At 42.3% G+C, this 21516-nt stretch overlaps 2 protein-coding genes across 10 annotated transcripts in view; both read right to left on the reverse strand.

Annotated features, from left to right (window-relative positions):
• The window catches only part of LOC106571292 (gamma-aminobutyric acid receptor subunit rho-2), a 28834-nt gene extending 11173 nt beyond the window's left edge, over positions 1-17661 (reverse strand). Inside the window, exons 1-2 of one of the 2 annotated variants that reach the window (XM_045695630.1) lie at positions 17225-17661; positions 15628-15737 (exon numbers count right to left, since the gene is read on the reverse strand). In XM_045695630.1, the coding sequence (XP_045551586.1) occupies positions 15628-15737; positions 17225-17346 (232 nt within the window). In that variant the 5' untranslated portion in view covers positions 17347-17661. The remainder of the gene's footprint in view (positions 1-15627; positions 15738-17224) is intronic. The other variant, XM_014144189.2, reaches the window with a different exon arrangement.
• Positions 17662-18782: 1121 nt separating this feature from the next.
• Positions 18783-21516, reverse strand: part of LOC106571293 (ubiquitin-conjugating enzyme E2 J1) — a 46006-nt gene continuing 43272 nt past the window's right edge. For all 8 annotated transcript variants that reach the window (XM_014144191.2, XM_045695632.1, XM_045695633.1 and 5 more), the window contains one exon: positions 18783-19684. In XM_014144191.2, the coding sequence (XP_013999666.2) occupies positions 19415-19684 (270 nt within the window). In that variant the 3' untranslated portion in view covers positions 18783-19414. The remainder of the gene's footprint in view (positions 19685-21516) is intronic.

Raw genomic sequence — 21516 nt, forward strand, 5'->3', positions numbered from 1 at the left:
ATTACCTGGACTAGCCTGTACCCCTGCACATTGACGCGGTACCGGTACCCCTTGTATATAGCCTTGTTATTGTTATTTGTATTGTTACTATTTTTTATATTTTTTCTGTATTGTTGGTTAAGAGCTCGTGAGCATTTCACGGTAAGGTCTACCTACACCTGTTGTATTCGGCGCATGTGACAAATAAAATTTGATTTGAGAATTTCTCCAAATTAAGTCATATTTATTTAAACAGCACATAGATCCTATAAATCAGTTCTCTATGCAATTATATAGCACACCATTTCATCTAACCCATGTTAAAGGTTCACATAAGAAGCACAAGTAACGCATAATACATACAGTTGAAGTTGGAAGTTTACATACACTTAGGTTGGAAACTTCTTAGGGATAGGGGGCAGTATTCGGAAGTTTGGATGACTGAGGTGCCCAAAGTAAACTGCCTATTACTCAGGCCCAGAAGCTAGATATGCATATAATTGGTAGTATTGGATAGATAACACTCTGAAGTTTCTTTCTAAAACTGTTAAAAAATAATGTCTGTGAGTATAACAGAACTGATATGGCAGGTGAAAACCCGTGGAGAATCCATCCGGAATTTTTTTGTTGAGGTGACCACCCATTGAAATGCCTGTCTATGGGAAAATAAAAGGAAATCCTCCCAGATTGCAGTTCCTATGGCTTCCACTAGATGCCAACAGTCTTTAGAAAGGGTTTCAGGCTTGTTTTTTGAAAAATGAGCTACAATTTGTAGTTTTTCAAGGTGGCTCTCATTTTAACTGTAGTCTTGTGGCGCGCGTGGATGAGGGTGCACACTTCGTTATTTATCTCCGGTATTGAACACACTATTCTCCATCTTAAATTTTATTGTTTATTTACATATTAGGGTACCTGAGGATTGATTAGAAACGTTGTTTGACTTGTTTGGACGAAGTTTATTGGTAACTTTTGGGATTCATTTGTATGCATTTTGACCGATGGGAACAGGTGGATTACTGAATCAAGCACGCCAACTAAACAGACTTTTTTGGGATATAAAGAAGGACTTTATCGAACAAAACGACCATTTGTTATGTAGCTGGGACCCTTGGGATTGCAAACAGAGGAAGATCTTCAAAGGTAAGTGATTTATTTTATTGCTATTTCTGACTTTTGTGACGCCTCTGCTGGTTTGGAAAATGTTTTTAATGCTTTTGTACGCGGGGTGCTGTCCTCAGATAATCGCATAGTATGCTTTCGCCGTAAAGCCTTTTTGAAATCTGACAAAGCGGCTGGATTAACAAGAAGTTAAGCTTTTAAATGATGTATGACACTTGTATTTTCATGAATGTTTAATATTACAATTTTTGTATTTTGAATTTCGTGCTCTGCAATTTCACTGGATGTTGTCGAGGTGGGTTGCTAGCGGCACGTCTAGCACAAAGAGGTTAAAACTAGTTTTTCAACCACTCCACAAATTTCTTGTTAACAAACTATAGTTTTGGCAAGTCGGTTAGGACATACTTTGTGCATGACACAAGTAATCTTTCCAATAATTGTTTACAGACAGATTATTTCACTTATAACTCACTGTATCCCAATTCCAGTGGGTTAGAAGTTTACATACGCTAAGTTGACTGTGCCTTTAAACAGCTTGTAAAATTCCAGAAAATTATGTCATGGATTTAGAAGCTTCTGATAGGCTAACTGACATCATTTGAGTCAATTAGAGGTGTACCTGTGGATGTATTTAAAGGCCTACCTTCAAACTCAGTGCCTCTTTGCTTGACATGGGAAAATCTAAAGAAATCAGCCAAGACCTCAGAAAAAGAATTGTAGACCTCCACAAGTCTGGTTCATCCTTGGGAGCAATTTTCAAACACCTGAAGGTACCACGTTCATCTGTACAAACAAGTATAAACAGCATGGGACCACGCTTCCGTCATACCGCTCAGGAAGGAGATGTGTTCTGTCTCCTAGAGATGAACATACTTTGGTGCGAAAAGTGCAAATCAATCCCAGAACAAAAGCAAAGGACCTTGTGAAGATGCTGGAGGAAACAGGTACAAAAGTATCTATATACACAGTAAAATGAGTCCTATATTGACAAAACCTGAAAGGCTGCTCAGCAAGGAAGAAGCCACTGCTCCAAAACCGCCATAAAAAAGCCAGACTACGGTTTGCAACTGCACATGGGAACAAAGATCGTGCTTTTGCTGCAGGAGGGACTGGTGTACTTCACAAAATAGATGGCATCATGAGGGAGGAAAATTATGTGGATATACTGAAGCAACATCTCAAGACATGTATTTGGCTAAGGTGTATGTAAACTTCCGACTTCAACTGTATGTGTGTTATGCATTTTGGTAGTGTCCTGATCGCCTGCCATTGTCTAATCTGCTTGCGCTGCCGTAGTGCAAGCCTCTTATGTAATCGCTAGTAACTAAAGCCTCTTGTCACTCAGCCTCCCCTAGCCTGTTACCTGGAAGAGAGGATATTCATTCATCGCCCTGTGCCAGCTGGGTGCCCTGTCATTCCTCACTCACACCATATGCCATCTATCAGATCCTTAACTGGGCAGAGACCCAGGGACCCAGGCACCAGCTTCCCAGGCAGTAGCTCCCCCGGGACCACCTCCCCTCCCAGGACCTGTGTGGATGATGCTGCTCGCCACACCTGCCAACTGCTGGGAGAACAGCCTGACCTCCCGCGGCCTCTTCCCCTGGATTAGACGGAACTAGCGAGGGATTGGGGTGGTTATTTAAGAAACATATCTCTAATTCATAGTGATTACATGTGCTCCCTCCATCTGGAGCCACAGGAGGGCATGGTTATGATGTGGAGGCTGTGGGAGGTGTGGAGGCTGTGGGAGATGTGGAGGCTGTGGGAGGTGTGGAGGCTGTGGGAGCTGTGGGAGATGTGGAGGCTGTGGGAGATGTGGAGGCTGTGGGAGGTGTGGAGGCTGTGGGAGATGTGGGAGATGTGGAGGCTGTGGCTGTGGGAGGTGTGGGAGATGTGGAGGCTGTGGGAGATGTGGAGGCTGTGGGAGGTGTTGAAGCTGTGGCTGTGGGAGATGTGGAGGCTGTGGGAGGTGTGGAGGCTGTGGGAGATGTGGAGGCTGTGGCTGTGGGAGATGTGGAGGCTGTGGGAGGTGTTGAAGCTGTGGCTAAGGGAGATGTGGAGGCTGTGGCTGAGGGAGTTGTGGAGGCTGTGGCTGAGGGAGGTGTGGGGGCTGTGGCTGAGGGACTTGTGGAGGCTGTGGCTGAGGGAGGTGTGGAGGCTGTGGCTGAGGTAGGTGTAGAGAGTGTGGCTGAGGGAGGTATGGAGGCTGTGGCTGTGGGAGGTATGGAGGCTGTGGCTGAGGGAGATGTGGAGGCTGTGGCTGTGGAGGCTGTGGCTGTGGGAGGTGTGCTCTTCTTAGAAGACCACTCCTTTGAACAATCATTATGGGTCATTATAGGCTTCTGTCCAGAGAATGGAGAACTATGTGTTTGACCTTTTCACTGTGCGTTTAACCTCAAGTTGACTCCGTATCAGTTTTCCTGTTCCCCTGGAAAATAGTTGTTTGTTAAAGCTCACGTATAAGATATTCCGATGAGACCACAGCAAAGCCCTGTGTGACTGACTTATATTGTTCTCTTCAGTCTCTTCATAGAGTGGGACTTTGGTAGGTTTGCAAAATTCCAGTAACTTTCCCAGAATTCCCTGGTTTTCTATGAATCCCGTTTGTAAGATTCCCAGAATCAGGAGGGAATAAACAGGGATCCGGATAACCTGGACATTTTGGGAAAGTTACCAGAATTTTGCAACCCTAGACGTTACTATGATCTGGTAAACAGTTGTCAACGGGGGCACACAACTCCAGACACTATGGCCTGTGCTGATGAATTCAGTCATCAAGAGTGTCTCTGTTGTGGAAGTCAAGATGACAGAGGAAGCAATTCCCCAGTCAGCTGACTGCTACAAAGACTTCAAAGATAACACTGAAATTACGAAACTACACTACAAAAAACAAAATGAACACATACACAACACCTCATGGCTGTTCCTAGGCCGTCATTGAAAATAAGAATTTGTTCTTAACTGACTTGCCTAGTTAAATACAGATAAAATAAAATAACAAACAGGTTGATCAGCATAATTTAGTCAGTTTTCTCATACACAGAAGTCAGGACAACCGCTAGCTATCCGGATCTCTGTACAGCACAATGAGTATGGTTACATGCACACGGTAATGCGATTATTGTTGTGGACAGTCAGATTAATTTAATAGTTTGATTAAAACGTTTACATGCTTTGCAAGAAGAACGAATTCCCTAATAATCCTGTTTACATGGACACATCTGAGATCAGGTTACCTGATGGCACTCTGATAAATGCAGAAAATCACCAATCAAAATAAACGCTCTACCACACCGACCATGTTATTTTTGGGAAGCATATTTGATTCTGAGTTGGGACATATAATGTTTGTATATGAAAACTACTAAGATGCATACATTCAGTTCTTCTGAAACTCACTTCAATCGAGCTAATGAGGGAGGCTCACTCGGCTGGTGCTAGCAAATGCGCAGATGAAATACACTGGTGGAACGAAAGGTTATGGTGTTTACGTGTCCTAATAATTTGAACGATTGCTCAGAAAACCAGGTGTTTAAACGGTGTTTGCTTACTTCGATTTTGACCTCACGCCGATTAAGATAAGCAGAGTAAGGTGTTTACATGACTATTGCATAATCTGCCTACTGCCATAATCAGTTTAATATTGAATTATTACTGTGCATGTAAACGTACTCAATTATGTAATGTTGCTGTAAAATACCAGCAGATCAGGAAAGATCACAAAATCTGTAAGTCCCCTAGGCCTAGAGCATAATAAAAAAATCCCCATAAAAATCTGTCCATTTAAACTAGGGATCTCAATCCACTGCATCCGCTGATGTCGGCCTTCCGCATCTGTGGTGGAAGGTGGCAGTGCTACAGTGTTGTTTGTCAGACCAGGAGACATCCTGAAAATCAGCCTTCTCACAAAAACGTCTGTAGCGTCCGAACTGTTTGGGCTACACACTATTGGAAGGTGAGACTCCCACGAACACGTACATATCGGTTGTTTTGCTCTAGGATGCCCACAGGCCTCACAAGACTCGTCTGAAGGTAGCCCGGTACCAGGTAAAAAATAATATGGAAGTATACACTGAGTATACCAAACATTGGGAAGACTTTCCTAATATTGAGTTACACCTAGGGCTGTTACGGTGACCGTATTACTGCCATTTGGTCACAAGTCATTAGGGCAGTCAAATTCCAAGTGACTGTTTAGTCACGGTAATTAGGCTTCTCCAAGCTCCGATGCTGCTCATGGTCATTTGTAGCCTACCAAACTTGCTAACTGCCTGGCACTCTATTGTTCCTCTAATAACTCTGACATCAATGCAAATGTAATCGAAAATCTAATCAAACACTTCATGAGAGCCCATGAGCTCGTTGCGCAACAACAATTGCTCGATTAAACAGAGTGACGGCCTCTATTAAAAAGAGGAGGATCCCATCAGCTTTCTATAGGCTAGGACTACTATATTTATTTTTCCTAATATTAAGCACATTGCTTCTCTTTACAGCAGCAGTATAGCCTACCTGGCTGGCATGAAAATTAGCCACGGGAAAAGTGTCCTCCATTCAATATTTAAGTGCATAGATGAACTGTATTTTTTCCGCTGCCCCTGTTTCGAGACAGCTGCATGACAATGGTCCATTCTAAATCAAAACAATTTTCCCACATATATTATTTAGTATATGTAAAGACAAGATGAAATCAAGAGTAGTCTGATGGGTGACAATATTAGCCTATCACTTGTGAATGCTGCTTCCATTTGTTGAGGCTGTATTCTGTAACGTAGATGCTGGGAGTCAGGAAGCAAGTGCAAGTGGTGAGTTTAATAATACAATAAACATGGAACAATACAAGAAACAATAGTAGCGTACAGACCTGAAACAACATCAATACTGCCTGGGGAATAAACCTAAGAGAGTGCTAGATATAGGGGAGGTAATGAGTGAGGAAATGGAGTCCAGGTGTGTGTTATCATGAGGAGCAGGTATGCGTAATGATTGATGCCAGGTGCGCATAATGATGGTTGCCAGGACTGGTGGTTTAGTAAACCGGCGATGTCGAATGCCGGAGAGGGGGAGCAGGAGTAGACGTGACAAATATAAAAAAATATTTTGATTTGTTTAACACTTTTCTGGTTACTACATGGTTCCATATGTGTTATTACATAGTTGATGTCTTCACTATAATTCTACAATGTTGAAAATAGTAACAATAAAGAAAAACCCTTGAATGAGTAGATGTGTCCAAACTTTTGACTGGTATAAAATATATACCCCTTTTTTTTGGCAAAAAAACTACTTCCATATAAAGTAGTTTTTTTGCCCAAAAAAAGGGGTATATATTTTTTGACTGTTATTCCATGTGTGAATCTGTCATTCAATGTGTTTTCTATGGGCTAATGGGACCCCCTAACAGGGTCTAAAATTGAAATTTAAATAGCACGTTAGTTTGCAATTTTGTCATGAAAAAACTGCCGCACTGGCATTTTCCAGGCCTAACGTCAGGTTCTGCAATTTACTGGTCTTATATCAACTTGCTTGCGCTCAGATGGGTGGGGTGGAAATATTTGAGGTGTGTACTTAAAAACATGATCCAAAGTGCTAATTTCAGGCAGCGCTAATAGGGATATTTAAGACCAACAAAAAGATGGATTTAACGTAATGGTTATGGTTATGGCATGAATTTTGACAGCGGAAACGCAGCATATCCACCCATGATGCACACTGCCCATATGCAGATCGAACAAGAGTAGACTACCCTGCTTTTGGTGCCTGTGTACTTTGTATTTAGAAACCTAAAAAAATAATTTTTACCATTTTGTTTTATTTGATTAAAAACCAAGCATAGCCTCCCCTCCTCTCAATGAAGGCTTTTTGTCCTGCCCAATGCAATTGCGAAGTAGTCAAGACTGTCGATTTGTATTCAATCTTTGTCTAACTACTGTGAACAGTTTGGATGTGCGCTGTTCAAATATTATATGCCCATGGGAAGCAATTATGGTGTCTGTAAGGGTTTTTAGACATTGCCTATTTAAAACAAGTTGTTTCGTTTAGAATTTGATTTGAATTATTCGCTCTCGTTTTAGTGAATTTAATCTTGCTTGTTGACAACATTTGGCATGTCCATGCTCAGCCATAATGCAGTTTACAGTAGGCCTAGGTCCTATATCAGTGTGAATTCTATGTACAGTGCATTCGGAAAGTATTCAGACCCCTTGACTTTTTCCACATTTTGTTACGTTACAGCCTTGTTCTAAAATGGATTAAATTGTTCTACAATCTACACACAATACCCCAAAATGACAAAGCAGAAACGGGTTTTTAGAAATTTTAGCAAATGTATTTTAAAAAACTACTGAAATATCCAGTGGCGACCTGTCATTCCCCACCTGTTTTGAGCTTACCTGTTTTGTATGTTATTTTGACATTAATAAGTGTCACATATCAGTTTGCAAACAATGTAAAAATAAATAAAATCATTGTGTTAATAAAGCCGCATACAAACATGGTCTCTTTTTTGCTTTCTTGATTAAGGCAGCTCCAAAATGCAGGTGTTTCAGCCTAGGTCAGTGCTTTCTGTGGTGGTGGGGCAGCTAGCGGAAAATACGGAGCGTAGGTGTTGGTAATGTGCTCTAGTTGCGCCATGATTAGCTCAGTGTTCTGTCACTCGTCGGGACAGTACGTCACCGCCATGTCTAAGGGTAGACCTTGAAAATTCAAGCCCCTTGGGTGCTGCCATAGAGTTACATTAGAAGTGCCCATCCAAGAAGGCTTCAGGTCACTGGCCACAGATAAAATTATGTAAAATCACATTATATCTACAGTAGCTTTGATTGGACTGTCAACATCATACTTTCAAAATATTAGCTAGTAGTCATCATCATGAATCAAGTCAACAATCTACTGGCAAATCCTTTTTAATCCTTGTCATATAAAGAGAAATAAGGAAGAGAAAATGTAGATGAAACGTATCGGTGCTCATCGGCCATTGGACATAAACATTACACAACAAGCTGGAAATCGCAAATTCAACAATGAGTGGTTTGGAAGGAATCAGTGACAGTGGCTAACTGCAAGCACTGCAAAGCAATCACTAGCCTGCTATTCAGTGGAGTGGCTGTATGGTCCCAAATCTGGGAGTGTCTCTTTTCCAAGTTTAAAATGATAAACATTCAACATTGGCCATGCTGTCAATGAAGCAAGATTTGTGCCATGCTCAAAACAACTGTTAACTTGACTTCAGTGAGTTCAAGACAACTAGGAATTCCGGAACTGTCATCCAAATAGGAATTGTAAGTCGGGAACTCGGGCCTCTTTCTAGAGCTACGACCTGAAGATCAATGACGTCATCATGATTCAACCTTGTTTTTTTCAGAGTTCCCAGTTGTCTTGAGGCACCATAAATCCAGAGAATGCCAGACTGATGGCCAAATTTGCCCACGAAGGCAAATTCCTGTTCAAGTGAGCACAGCCATCAAGGTGAGTCCAAAAATGTCTTGAATGTTGCTGCATAAATTATGTAATATGCCAGGGAGATATGTATACTGTAGCTAAGAAAGTAATACTAAGTGTATGTTGTGTAGTAAGCTGTTAGTAGCCCATGTGCCTCACCCTAACAATTTGGTCTATTTACCCCTCTTAATTTCACCTACTGCTCTGACTTGGTGGTGCACATGTAGCCTATAACCTGTTTTAGAGAAATGTAATCATAAAATGTTGTAAGAGCTTTCATTGCCTGCTTATATACACCTTTTATTTATCCTACGGTTCTGACTTGGTGTACAGGGAGAACACTGTAAGAACGGCCCATGTTCTGAATTATATTGTATTCTACATTTCAAAAGTGCTGAACAAATAGTTATATTGACTACGTCCTTCCTAGCTCGCTCATTAATGTCTTAATCGAAATTACAGATTGCCTCTTAACAGTTTGTCGTCCCCTTATGCCATAGTTTGCACATATCAATTGTCATTAGAAACCACATTTGTTTAAGCAAGTCAGCCATATCAGCTATGTTTTTTTAAAAAGGCAGTAAATGAGGCTGAATGAACTGTTTCGCTGCCAGACAAGGCTCTGCTGATAGCCAGGTGTAGCAGTGGTAAGATGTTGGGACTGATATTGGGACAGCTTTATGTAGGCCCTAACAGTTTGTGGGCACCGTTTGTCACCGTTATAGTGCAATTAATGTATTGTTTAGTGTTGTGTTGTGTAGTGGCTTTGCTGGCATGCATCCCACTTTCTTTTATTTTTTTTGCCCCATCAAGATTTACATGCTAACATCGCCACTGGAAATATCACATTTACGTAAGCATTCAGACCATACAGTACTTTGTTGAAGCACCTTTGGCAGCGATTACAGCTTCAAGTCTTCTTGGGTATGATGCTGAAAGCTTGGCACACGTGTATTTGGGGAGTTTCTCCCATTCTTCTATGCAGATCCTCTCAAGCTGTCAGGTTGGATAGGGAGCGTCGCTGCACAGCTATTTTCAGGTCTCTCCAGAGATGTTCGATCAGGTTTAAGTCCAGGCTCTGGCTGGGCCACTGAAGGACATTCAGATGTATACACCATTCTGTATACATCTGGCCATTCTTTGGACACTGTGCTAACAAACCTCCAAACGAGCTTCAACGCCATACAACACTCCTTCCGTGGCCTCCAACTACTTTTAAATGCTAGTAAAACTGTGCATGCTCTTCAACCGATTGCTGCCCGCAACCTCCCGCCCAACTAGCATCACTACTCTGGACGGTTCTGACCTAGAATATGTGGACAACTACTAATACCTAGGTGTCTGGTTAGACTGTAAACTATCCTTCCAGACTCAAATTAAGCATCTCCAATCTATAATTAAATCTAGAATCGGCTTCCTATTTCGCAAAACAAAGCCTCCTTCACTCATGCTGCCAAACATACCCTCGTAAAACTGACTATCCTATCGGACCTTGACTTCGGCGATGTCATTTACAAAATAGCCCCAAACACTCTACTCTGCAAACTGGATGTAGTCTATCACAGTGCCATCCATTTTGTCACCAAAGCTCCATATACTACCCACCACTGCGACCTGTATGCTCTCGTTGGCTGGCCCTCACTACATATCCGTCGCCAAACCCACTGGCTCCAGGTCATCTATAAGTCTTTGCTAGGTAAAGCCCCGCCTTATCTCAGCTCACCGGTCACCATAGCAACACCCACCCATAGCACGCGCTCCAGCAGGTATATTGCACTGGTCATCCCCAAAGCCAACACTTCCTTTGGCCGCCTTTCCTTCCAGTTCTCTGCTGCCAATGACTGGAACGAATTGCAAAAATCACTGAAGCTGGAGTCTTATATCTCCCTCTCAAACTTTAAGAATAAGCTGTCAGAGCAGTTTACCGAACACTGTACCTGTACACAGCCAATCTGTAAATAGCACACCCAACTACCTCATCCCCATATTATTACTTACCCTCTTGCTCTTTTGCAACCCAGTATCTCTACTTGCACATCATCATCTGCACATCTATCACTCCAGTATTAAATCAAATCAAAGTTTATTTGTCACGTGCGCCGAATACAATAACCTTACAGTGAAATGCTTACTTACAGGCTCTAGCCAATAGTGCAAAAAAGGTGTTAGGTGAACAATAGGTAAGTAAAGAAATAAAACAGTAAAAAGACAGGCTATTTACAGTAGCGAGGCTATAAAAGTACCGAGGCTACATACAGACACCGGTTAGTCAGGCTGATTGAGGTAGTATGTACATGTAGATATGGTTAAAGTGACTAGGCATATATGATGAACAGAGAGTAGCAGTAGCGTAAAAGAGGGGTTGGCGGGTGGTGGGACACAATGCAGATAGCCCGGTTAGCCAATGTGCGGGAGCACTGGTTGGTCGGCCCAATTGAGGTAGTATGTACATGAATGTATAGTTAAAGTGACTATGCAATTATCTCTACTTGCACATCATCATCTGCACATCCAGGTTGCAGCTGTAAATGAGAACTTGTTCTCAACTGGCTTACCTGGTTAAATAAAGGTGAAATAAAAAATATTATGAGACTTTTCCCGAAGCCACTCCTATGTTGTCTTGGCTGTGTGCTTATGGTCATTGTCCTGTTGGAAGGTGAAACTTCGCCCCCAGTCTGAGGTCTCGAACGCTCTGGAGCAGGTTTTCATCAAGGATCTCTCTGTACTTTGCTCTGTTAATCTTTTCCTCAATCCTGACTAGTCTCCCAGTCCCTGCCGCTGAAAAACATCCCCACAGCATGATTCTGACACCACCATGCTTCACCGTAGGGATGGGCCAGGTTTCCTCCAGATGTGACGCTTGGCATTCAGGCAAAAGAGTTCAATCTTGGTTACATCAGACCATAGAATCTTGTTTCTCATGGTCTGAGTCCTTTAGGTGCCTTTTGGCAAACTCCAAGCGGGCTGTCATGTGCATTTTAGTGAACTCTGGAGCTCTGTCAGAGTGATCATCGGGTTCTTGGTCACCTCCTGACCAAGGCCTTTATCCCCTGATTGCTCAGCCAGCTCTAAAAGAGTCTTGGTGGTTCCAAACTTCTTCCATTTAAGAATGATGGAGGCCACTGTGTTGTTGGGGACCTTCAATGCTGCAGAAGTGTTTTGGTACCCTTCGCCAGATCTGCGCTTCAACACAATCCCGTCTCGGATCTCTACGGACAATAACTCTACCTACATGTACATATTACCTCAATACCGGTGCCCCCGCACATTGACTCTAACGTTACCCCCTGTATATAGCCCCGCTATTGTTATTTACTGCTGCTGTTTAATTATTTGTTATTCTTATCTCTTACTTTTTTTGTTGTTGTATTTTCTTAAAACTGTGTTGTTGGTTAAGGGCTTGTAAGTAAGCATTTCAGTGAAAGGTCTACTACACCTGTTGTATTCGGCGCATGTGACAAATACAATTTGATTTGATTTGAATTCCTTCGACCTCATGGCTTGGTTTTTGCTCTGACATGCACTGTCAACTGTGGGACCTTATATAGACAGGTGTGTGCCTTTCCAAATCATGTCCAATCAATTTAATTTACCACAGGTCGACTCCAAGTTGTAGAAACATGTCAAGGATGATCAATGGAAACAGGATACACCTGAGCTCATTTTCGAGTCTCATAGCAAAGGGTCTGAATACTTAAGTAAATAAGGTATCTGTTTTTTATTTGTAATACAGTTGCAAAAAAAAAAATCTATTGTTTTCGCTTTGTCATTATGGGGTATTGTGTGTAGATTGCAAAAGAAATCTATATTTTTAAATAAAGCTCTAACTTAACAAAATGTGGAAAAAGTCAAGGGGTCAGAATACTTTCCTTAAGGCACTGTATTTCAAGCTACAAGTGTCACAGATCAGATCACAGGAGGTTGATGGCAGCTTATTTGGGGAGAGCAGTCTTGTGGTAAGGACTGGAGTGGAATTTGTGGAATGGTATCAAATGCATTAAAACACATGGTTTCCAGGTGTTTGATGCCATTCCATTTACTCCGTTCCGGACATTATTATGAGCCGTTCTCCCCTCAGCAGCCTCCACTGGATTAGATGTCTGATTTAAATAGATAGAAATTCAAGTGTTGCACGTGGCGGTCATATAATGTCTAGAAGAGACATATACAGTATGCTGAATGAAAAATAGCCCATATCTATTTCACCTAATAACACTGGAGTGCTCCCCTTTGCATGGATTAGCAACTGTAAATCTACCATTGGTTATCCCTGGCCAGATCACTAACCTAAGCCCATGCATTAGACACCGCTGCTCACTCCTGAAAGAAATCCCATTGATGGGATGGCTTTGGCGGATGTTCTTCGAAATCATAGGAATGAAATGGGGGGGGGATGCAAAAACCATAATGAACATTTGATTCATCTGTGTAACGCAAATGTGATTAAGCCATGAAAGGTCTATATACTTCTCAGGTGGGTTTTATACATTTTTGAAAAACTTCCGTTTATAGGTGAACACAGCAAAGTGGAACTTGATGTACTGTATGACAAATATGAGATTCACTACAACAGAAAAATCTTTGATTCAGTATCCTAATATTGTTTAGATCGTGGATTCTAAACCAGAAACCAACCAGAAACTTCCAACGATCTGCAAAATTGAATATTCCTGGTGATTTCATGCAGACAACTTGCATGGATATAAAAGTGAATCTTCTTTTGTCTGCTATTTATAAAAGTTGAAATGGTTATTGAGCAGCAGGGGTGCTTCCCTACAGTCTTAACCTGAAACACATGGGAACAGCTCTAACCTTTATGCTGGGGATATTTGAAGGCTTATCGCCATAAAGGCCTTCCCACCTGCAGAGCACTGTATGCATAATGTAAAATCTCACACACTCGTTGTCTCTGAAATAACATCCACAGAAACTACATTTGCACAGTCCTAATTCTAACCAAACAATTAACTTTTCTCTCTCTGTGAAAATGCCTGTTCTTTGTGATAACAATGTCACACAAAGCTGTTTATTATGAGCAATGGGACAATGCAGTTGCTCCTTCACAGTGGGATTTCTCCACCCCAGTGTGGAGAGAAACCCCCTGCTGGCATGTCACAGCGTCACACAGTCAGATAACATTCCTCCAGCAAGTGGGCAGCAGTAGTGTAAGAGGCTTTCATTAGCAACACTGTACGGCCGCTTCCTTTTGAAGCTAGGGAAGAAAACACAGCTACCACTACACATCACCCACCCAAATTAATACAGTTTTTACAGACGTCACGATGCTTACACAAGTCAGCTTTTCAAAATGTTTGTATGAGACATACTTTTAGAATCTCCCAAAGCGCTCTCTTCCAGGACACAAGGCTGTGTGTCCCACTCACAGATATAAAAAACATTATGCACACCATATTGCTGAATGGGGCTGAATGGCACCAAAAGAAATCGCTAAAGATCATGGTGAAAGCAATACATTTTTTAAACTAACCTACTGTTCTATCTGTGGTGAAAATGGCTGTAACTAGCATAGGATCATGGTCGATGTAGCCGTTTTCATCCTGCCTGAAAGAGTCAACCAGAGTCTCCTCGTAGCCTGCCGGCCCGGGATTGGTCTGTGTCAGCACGTGGTCCGGTGTGAGGATAAATGTAGTAGTCAGAATGGGTCACTATTTAATTAAATATCTCGACTCATAGAAAACTTGAAAAATAATTCACAGTGGGGATCGAACTTGATCATAATGAACAAATTTTAAAGCCCAAAACAGGCGACTACATTCTTTTGGTTTGGCCGTTCTAGCTATTGCAATTTACATAGGCTTTCTAGGGCAGACCAGGGCTTTTAGCACAGCTAGGTTGCTACGCAGTAGTCACCCAGCAGAGCTTGTGACTGACTTCACGCTCCAGACCAATCACCGGGGTCCTGTTATTGATATGAAAAGACTACTATTGAACATCGATGTCCTTTTCTTTGTTTGACATCCTTCAGAACTAAACTGGTGCATTGTAAACTGAAACTTCTGTACTTTTTCGATACTAGAACATGAAAAATGGTTCAATACTAGAATTTTTGTTACTTTCGGTACTTCTATCAAATGTGTCTCACGGATCAATCCTGTGCCTACTCCACCCTCCACTTATTCATTGCTAGCCTGCACATGGAGTCTGGGCTGCTCCCCACTCCTGCTGAACAGAAGTTAACACACTTGAATAATGCGACACGGCATGCAGAAATGTTGAAACTGTTAATTACTGTTCGCAAAACAATGTCCATACAGGCTAGAACACCTTTACAATGCAATAATATACTGGTAGCTTCCAGCTTTGGGCACATCGGTTCAAAGTCTAGTTTTGATTTACATTTGGTGTGAGTTGTCAACTAACGTGACTTCAATGTGAAATCAACAATAAATGTTACCATGTCTTTGGATTTATGTTAAAAGTTGAAAAAGTGAAAAAAAGACAATGTCCTGTTGATGACTTTCTGCTAATCCAATCACTTTCCCACGTTTATTCCACGTCAAGTAAGTAGATGTTTTGTGGTTGAAATTATGTGGACACAATTTTGATTCAATCAGTTTTTGCCCAGTAGGAACATTCCTTGCTAGCTGATCCTGGCAGTTAATTGATCCATTAATGCCACTAATTGATTGTTCAGAGAGACTAGAAACATCGGATTGCCCAAGGAGAACAAACATGGAAACAAACACACACTGCTGTGGCCCTGGAGGAACAGTTTTGCAGCCCTGATTTGAACAGTGATATCAGTGCCCCTTCGCCAGGCCTAATACCTCTAGAGCTGGGATGGGCAACTTTGTTGGGGGTCACAAAAATCTGAACTCATCATGAGGGGCCGGAGTGGCTCGCGGGTCTGTGTACCCACATCTCTAACCACACATGCTGTCAGAGCCTGCCCTAGCCTTTTGGAGGCATTAAGCGAAATTGTATTGCCCCCCCAGTCCCACCTTGCGAGGTTGATCCTACAAAAGGGGGGGCACAGACGGGCCGCCAGTTGCCCAAACCTGCTCTAGAGGGCACTGAAGTCTACTTTAGTAACATCAGCCAATTAGTTTAGACCTATGTCCTTACCTGCAAAGGCTGGTCTCATGGTAAAATCATGGTCATCAACTCGCAGCAGGTGGTCTGTCTTCACCTTGTGAGATTTGGTGTTATCAACTATCTTTTTTCCAGTCAGTGGACTACAAAAGAAAACAGCAATCAATACTTCTGAAAAGATTGGCAGATAACAGTGTAAAGTTTCCATTTACTCCTTACAGAGAACCATACAACCACCTTTAAAATGACTCTGAAACCACAACAGTGAGATTATGAAAGGCACAGAACGATTAGGAGTAAGAACACAGACTTTACAACATAAGTGTCTGTGTGTGTGTGTGTAGTGCATGCCCTCAAATAATCAAGAGAAACCTACTATGCTTTGCTCTCAAGGTGGTCTTATCTAACCCATTTGTGATATGTTTGTTAGTTGAGGATAACATGGGTCGAAGTAAGTTCCCATACTCTGTATTTATTATGTTCCTTGGAAATAAAGCTCAGTGAAGACAGGGCAAACTCTGTTCCAAATAGACCCCCATCAGACTCAATTTACGCGCGCCTATGCCAGTTTCAACGACGTCCTAAAATAGAGGGGGTGACAATTATTGAACGCGTGGAGGCTGGCTAATTAAACCACCAGACAACCACTTTTACCGGGATAGCGTTTGCAAAGTGTATCCAGGCACCGGCAGGCACGCTTGGTGTGATTGTGATTTCGCTCAATTAATAGTGAAACGTACGGTTCATGTTAGGGGTCGATTTGGAATTGTAATCCTATACTTTGTAATGGACAAAAATGTATCATGTTATAACTCAATATGCAAGAATAACAGACATTGGTGGGCTACTTGTAATACAGCAAGGGAGCCTGAGAACCGGCTGGAGAACCCAGTTCATCCTTTGTCACCATGGGACTGTTAAATCTGGCAGATTACATTAACATGTTCTGCCCTTACTGTATTTCAAGTGCATTTGACAGAGTTGTGTCATTGAACAACCTCACATGTGGATCGCCTCTCATTTCACAGATAAGATTATTAATAAAGACGGAACACATCAAGGGTCATCTGAAGCAGAGCATAGCACAACCGACAGTGAAGTATGATGCAGAATAATGATGCAAGGTTCAAATGAATTGTATGGATGATGAAACTTGCAGATAGGGATGATTCATGACATCTCTGCGTAGACAGGGTCCACCCATTACATCCTTCCCATCAATGCGCACTGCGCTGTGGATCATCTTTACGCACCGGCATGGTTTACCCGTTGCGCAATCCCCATCAAGTCCAGACCACCCCTAGGCTAATATTTACATAGTGTCAACGACTATAACTGGTTTTACATTACTGACACGAGCCATCAATGATTGGAACGTGACAAATTTAATCGAATAAATATTAAAATCAAACGGAACGCAAGGGTCCGTTTACAAGTGCAGAATTTAACCAAAGAGGGTCATGTCATGATGACCCCCAGTTGCTTTAAATTGCAAATTAAAGAGTGAACGTGCAAATGAAACAAGAAAATCATGGGGAGATGGGAAGAAAGTAACATGTGGCGAATGTAACACGCCCATTTTCTCCTATTTGGATGAACTGTCAAAAAGGGTAAGGATCCAGGTACTTACGCGCCATGCTTGTGAGATTCTACCGCCCCGGACCACCTCCTTTTCCTACTTTTGTGCTTTCGGCATTCCCCGATAAGTATCAAGCAAAAAATTAAAAACAGGAACTTAATATAATAAGGCATTATGTGTGAAAACTCAAAAGTCGTCGAGTGAGTGAAGAAATCCCTTTAATCGACGTCCGCAATGGTTTGAGCATTGTAGCGTATTCTGATCTAAAGCAGAACATGTGTGGTAACATGCATTGTAGTGAGGCAGTGTGTCGGTTGATTAAGTAACAACGACAGATATGTTTACGACGCCAAGCGGCTTGTCCCGGTTATTGCTCCCTGATTGGTCCACAGCGGTTAGTTTCAACGCACTCCAAACCAAGGCACCGCGCGCAGCTTCAGCAGCAGCAGCAGCTCTGTTTTAGCTACAGTATAATGACATGACCACATTCCAGGGCATCCGCGATCAAGTGACGTAACATACTTAGAATTCGCACAGCTTTCTGGGCACTTTCGAAAAGCCAAAAAGTGTGTGGCTCAGTTAGTAGAGCATGGCGTTTGCAACGCCAGGGTTGTGGGTTCGATTTCCACGGGGGACCAGTACGAAAAAATAAAAGAAAAAAGAAGTGTATGAAATGTATGCATTCACAACTGTAAGTCGCTCTGGATAAGAGCGTCTGCTAAATGACTAAAATGTAAAATGATATATATGGATCCTGTGCTTAATAAACCTCTCTGCAATAACTGGGGAATCGCTTTGCATATACTGATAATGTAAAAGGCCTTGGAATCAAGACTCATATCAACAGCAAGTGCATATCCTAAGAATACAGATTTGAGAGAACACATACTGGAAGGTGTAAGCTGACCTTTCTGTCTGCACATTTCAAATGTGTTCTAAAATCTTCAGATGGTGTGTGTGGTGATGGATAACTAAGTGTTACTTTGTCATCCATCAAGACCTAGAAAATAAATAACATTACATGAACATTTATTTTCTGATACAATGTTCATATGTAGCATTCTGAAACGATGGAAAGATGTGTGAATGCCATCTTAAAACATGAAGTTGTCTGCAATGGATTCAGTGTTCACGTGAACAAAGCTGTTATACATGGCTCAAATATCATGAGAACACAACTGACAGAGAGGACTTACTCTGGACATTATATTTTCCTTGAAGTACAATGTAACCACAATATTTAAATTGCTTTGCATTAGTCTCCAATCCATTTCTTGCGAGGACTTAAAAAAGGTAGGCCTAAAGTCATATAGCCTCTTTCTTGTATAATCTCCCTTTCTGAAGCGCTTGTGTTGACAATGGTTTATTGCCTCATCCCCATCTCAGTATCTTTGGACCCAATCAGTGATAATGCCAGGTTCCTACAGTATGAACAGCATGAAATTGGCAAGAGAGCAGAAACAAACTGACACTCAGGCTAAGATTGACAGACGTATGTGTATAGAAGGCTGCACTGTATCTGCTGCCGCTAAAGTAGAAACCACCGGAGAATTGGCTAACCAATAAAAAATGTCAATGGCGTAACATTTGAGCAGAAATAATTAGCATCTTATCTGTATACAATTTATTATGCATATTGATTCCCTGTGCACAATTCATTATTTGAGACAATCAAATCAATGTGGTAGTCTTCATTGTTTACAAGTCATATGATACAGCATTAACTTGTTTAAATGAGAACAAGCAGCAGTCCATGATAAACAGTTGCCTGACAAAATAAAAAGTAGAGATACAGGCCGTATTCATAAAGCACCTCAGGAGTGCGGATCTATTTTTATTTGAGATCATAATGAATTAGATTATATGGACATGGGGGACCTGATCCTAGTTGGGCACTCCTACTCAGACATTTTGTGAATACAACCCACAGTGTCTGTGTTCTATAAAGGTTTGGACCTTTCTTTAAAATGTGGTACAGTTTAGAGTCATTTCAAAGTAATAAAAGACACCTCGGAGGTGGACCCCATCCTACACAGGAATGCAGGCTACCCTCATTGTAAAGCAAGCCCTCTTTACTTAGTGGGAGAAACAGTCCCCAAAGCTATGTCTAACCCTCTATGAATGGGGGGGCTGTCCATAGTTTTCCAGGGCTCTAGGCTGACAATGTGAAGAGATAAAGTCAATTTGTTGCCAGCTAGGGTATCATGGTCAGGTGGTCTGGGGAAGTTCAGGTCAGTGTCATCACAGCTCGTAGTCAAACTTGTACTCGTTGGTCAGGTAGATCCTGCGGAAGATGAGGGCAGACAGGAGCAGGGCGAGCACCATGATGAGCACCACAGAGCCTGTGTGGCTGGCGCCCTGAGGGGGGTGGGGGGAGGCAGGGAAGGTGGGCCTGCTGGGGGGCTCTCTCTGGTGCTGCTGGGCCCGGCGCTGGCGGGGGCTGAGAGAACGGCTGCTTGGGGCTGTGGGACATGGCTCGTCCTCACTGGCAGCCGGAGCTGCCTCGGCCTGCTGGGAGCACAGCATAGCATACACAGGATCAGACTGTGGTCCAACACACACACACACACACACACACACACACACACACACACACACACACACACACACACACACACACACACATTCCGTTCGACATGGTGCACACGTGCATGCAGACACACACCCACAATACAAGAACCCACGCACGTGCATACAACAGTTACACACACACTTTACGAATACACAGACACTACACACACAACCATGCTTAGGGCTTTAGTGCATTCAGAAAGTATTTGTACCCCTTGACTTTTTCCACATATTCAAAAATTGATGAAATTGTTTTTCCCCCTCATCAATCTATGTTTTTCAGCGGCAGGGACTGGGAGACTAGTCAGGATCGAGGGAAAGATGAACAGAGCAAAGTACAGAGAGATCCTTAATGAAAAACTGCTCCAGAGTGCTCACCTTCCAACAGGACAACGACCCTAAGCACACAGCCAAGACAACTCGGGAGTGGTTTCGTGACAAGTCTGTGAATGTCCTTGAGTGGCCCAGCCAGAGCCTGGACTTGTACCTGATCGAGCATCTCTGGAGAGGCCTGAAAATTGCTGTGCAGCGACACTCCCCATCCAACCTGACAGAGCTTGAGAGGATCTGCAGAGAAGAATTGGAGAAACTCCCCAAATACAGGTGTGCCAAGCTTGTAGTGTTATACCCAAGATGACTCGAGGCTGTAATCGCTGCCAAAGGTGCTTCAACAAAGTACTAGGTAAAGGGTATTAATACTTATGTAAATGTGATATTTCCATTTTTTATTTTTAATACATTTGTTAACGATAAAGCAAAAATAAGTTTTGATTTTTTTATGTGGTAATGTGTGTGGACTGAGGGGGGAAAACTATTTAATCCATTTTAGAATAAGGCTGTAACGTAACAAAACGTGGAAAAAGTCAAGGAGTCTGAATACTTTCCGAAGGCACTGTATACATTATGAATCTGCTTTGGACTAACTGTCCTTGTAGTGCAGTCAAACCAACGCAGTTGAATTTAACAAAAATGCTACAGTCGGTTGTTTTAAGGGGTAACTCTTCAAAGCAGCTTTAAGCATGATGACTAAACAGTGAGCAATAGGGTACAGCTCAGGTTTTACACCGAGAGAGAAAGCTGAATGTTACTCCTAATTAGGGGATGGCTGCAGGACAGGGAGGGCTGTCATGCAGAGAGAGACATTGGGACAGAGCAGGGCGCTGTAATCCTGTCTACATCACTCTGTTCAGTTTGATATAGGAAGAGCAAGACAGGCAGTGACGATGCAGTTAATGGGTGGGATAATCACAGAACCAGAATGATCTATTCTATTTCTATAGGGGTGAAGTCAGTCGGTCCCTCTCCCGGTCAGAGGTTATATCGGTCGTTTTTTACTGCATCCTGCAGCAGATGGCAAGTACATGTTTTTGACTGTCCCTCTCTCTCTCTCAGGTCAGTTCAGAGGGATTTAATCCCGATCTACATAGACCCTTTCTAGTATGAATAGACATACTCACACTCATCTTTACCATGACTGGAAATGGCCATGTTTTCCTGTCATATTTTCAACCCAAAAAATTATAATACATTATAAAAATTAAGTTGCACACTAATTATGCTCCCAAACATTGAATGGGTCTAGCAACCAATGGTCCGGCACGCAGAAGAAGGCACTGCATGCTGAAACGTTGGTTGCTAGACCCATTCAATATCTTGGAGCAAAATTAGTGACCTTTTTTTGTCTTTTTACAGTTTACTCTCTGTTAGTCAGCACCTAAATCAAAATGTTATTATCTCGAATACAACAGGTGTAGGTAGATCTTACTGTGAAA

Source organism: Salmo salar, chromosome ssa15 (genome assembly GCF_905237065.1).
Source record: "Salmo salar chromosome ssa15, Ssal_v3.1, whole genome shotgun sequence".
Classification (NCBI taxonomy): domain Eukaryota; kingdom Metazoa; phylum Chordata; class Actinopteri; order Salmoniformes; family Salmonidae; genus Salmo; species Salmo salar.